Here is a 1,720-nt window from a genome sequence, read left to right as displayed (position 1 = left end):
GGGCCAGAGGATGGGCTAGAAATGTTCGACTCTGCTGCTCCTGGAGAGGTGGAAAACCTCTGCGGGCGGTGCGTGCACTAACCTGGCACCTCTCCCAACAGCACAGGCTGGGAACCAAGGCGCCTGCGGCCGTGGTGCTTCAGGAGAAGCTGGTCCCCGCCCGAGAGCTGCCCGCGGCTGGGGGAAGGCAGCTCCTACACCCCCGCCACATCGCATCAAGGGGCTCAGCATCCGCTGAGCAGATCCTCCAGCTCAGAGATTTAGGTCCCACCGGTGCAAAAAATAAACAAGAGACAACAACAGACCTCATTAATAAGCAAAGGAAAGGAAAAGTCAGAATTTCTCACTTGAGTTTTATCTAAGCTAGCAATGTAAAATGTTTTGTCTCTTACATGATTGAGAAACAAAGAAAAAATATTCCATTGCACCTCTGAAGAACAGCGGGTTTTGAAGGGCTTGCTCAGCAAACCAAGGGAAGTACCTTATGCAGCGCAGCTGTACCGCATGCTCATTAATGCAGCATTAGAGCACTTCCCATGAATGCACTGAGAAGGAACTGTCATATGTTAATTTCTCTACGGAGGAAAAAAAAAACCGCATGCATGTGAACATGAGTGAGGAAGTACAGTCATTTGGAGGTTTGTTTAGGGCTCTGTTTTAGTATGCATATTTCTATATGTTAGAAAAGTAAAAAGCAAACCATCCACAAAGCCTCACTATATTCATACTCTCATTCATATTTTAATGATCCATACTAATTATTTCTGCCACACATATTAAGATATTTTCTATGCTCAAGATTATAATTAATGCAGAATTGATGCAAATTACCATTTTTTCTATACTTCATAGTCAATATGAGTCCATTTATCACTGTCCACAGTTTACTAAATAAGGCCAAAAGTCTGCACTGTTAAGTTCCTCACTCTCCACCGTGCATGTGTCTCAATATATGTCTTAAGCAACATTTGCTCTGACCACAAACATTTAAGAAATTTGAAATGCTTTTAAGTTCCTCACTCTCCACCGTGCATGTGTTTCAATACATGTCTTGAGCAACATTTGCTATGACCACAAACATTTAACAAATTTGAAATGCTTCGCCCTGTTATTTGAAAGACTGAATTAAAATCCATTTCCTTTTGAAAGAAGATGACTTCTGCTGAGAAACTGCCATCAAGTCTGAACACTGAGCAAAACCAACCTCCTCATCTGCCTCTCTGTGCAAATCCCGGCAATCCAGTGTTTTCCTGTATGCTGGACCCCAAAGCACTCATGACTGATGGTTCTTTGACAAAGCCTCAGGTTTTACTGTTTAAAACAACTTCAGGTGAATATGGTGCTATACCACCTATCTCACAGATGGTACCCCGTTCTTATCATCCAGTGGATCACACCTTTTCAAAACACTTACTCACTTGCGGGTCATTTCCAGACAGTTCTTTAAACACTGCCATCGACAGAAGTAGGGTATATGACAACCCTAATATACAGCATACTCTGTAAAAATGCATCTCTGTCTTTTTGTCATAGACATAGACCAGACACTTCACTCTAAAGAAAGGAAATCTGACTTATTTCAGTTGTCGTGTGAATAACTGTCAATATCTTTAATTAGGTTTTGCCAGGTTAAATAAGATGTATCAAAAAGGATGTAGCCCATTCGATGATACACTTTTCTCAATCAGACCTAAAAACCTAAAAATAAAACTTCCAAAAC

General features: G+C 41.4%; 1 protein-coding gene across 1 annotated transcript; it reads left to right on the top strand.

The window, feature by feature from the left end:
* Window positions 1–128: 128 nt before the first annotated feature.
* On the top strand, window positions 129–1,506 carry LOC104463046 (chromosome unknown open reading frame, human C15orf65). Its single transcript, XM_010075219.1, has 2 exons — window positions 129–187; window positions 1,150–1,506. The coding sequence occupies exon 2, from the start codon at window positions 1,153–1,155 to the stop codon at window positions 1,504–1,506; it is 354 nt and encodes a 117-aa protein (XP_010073521.1). The 5' UTR covers window positions 129–187; window positions 1,150–1,152.
* The last annotated feature ends 214 nt before the right edge of the window (window positions 1,507–1,720 follow it).

This window comes from Pterocles gutturalis, unplaced genomic scaffold (genome assembly GCF_000699245.1).
Source record: "Pterocles gutturalis isolate BGI_N339 unplaced genomic scaffold, ASM69924v1 scaffold13402, whole genome shotgun sequence".
Taxonomy (NCBI): Eukaryota; Metazoa; Chordata; class Aves; order Pterocliformes; family Pteroclidae; genus Pterocles; species Pterocles gutturalis.
This window is presented reverse-complemented; position numbering and strand designations above follow the sequence as displayed.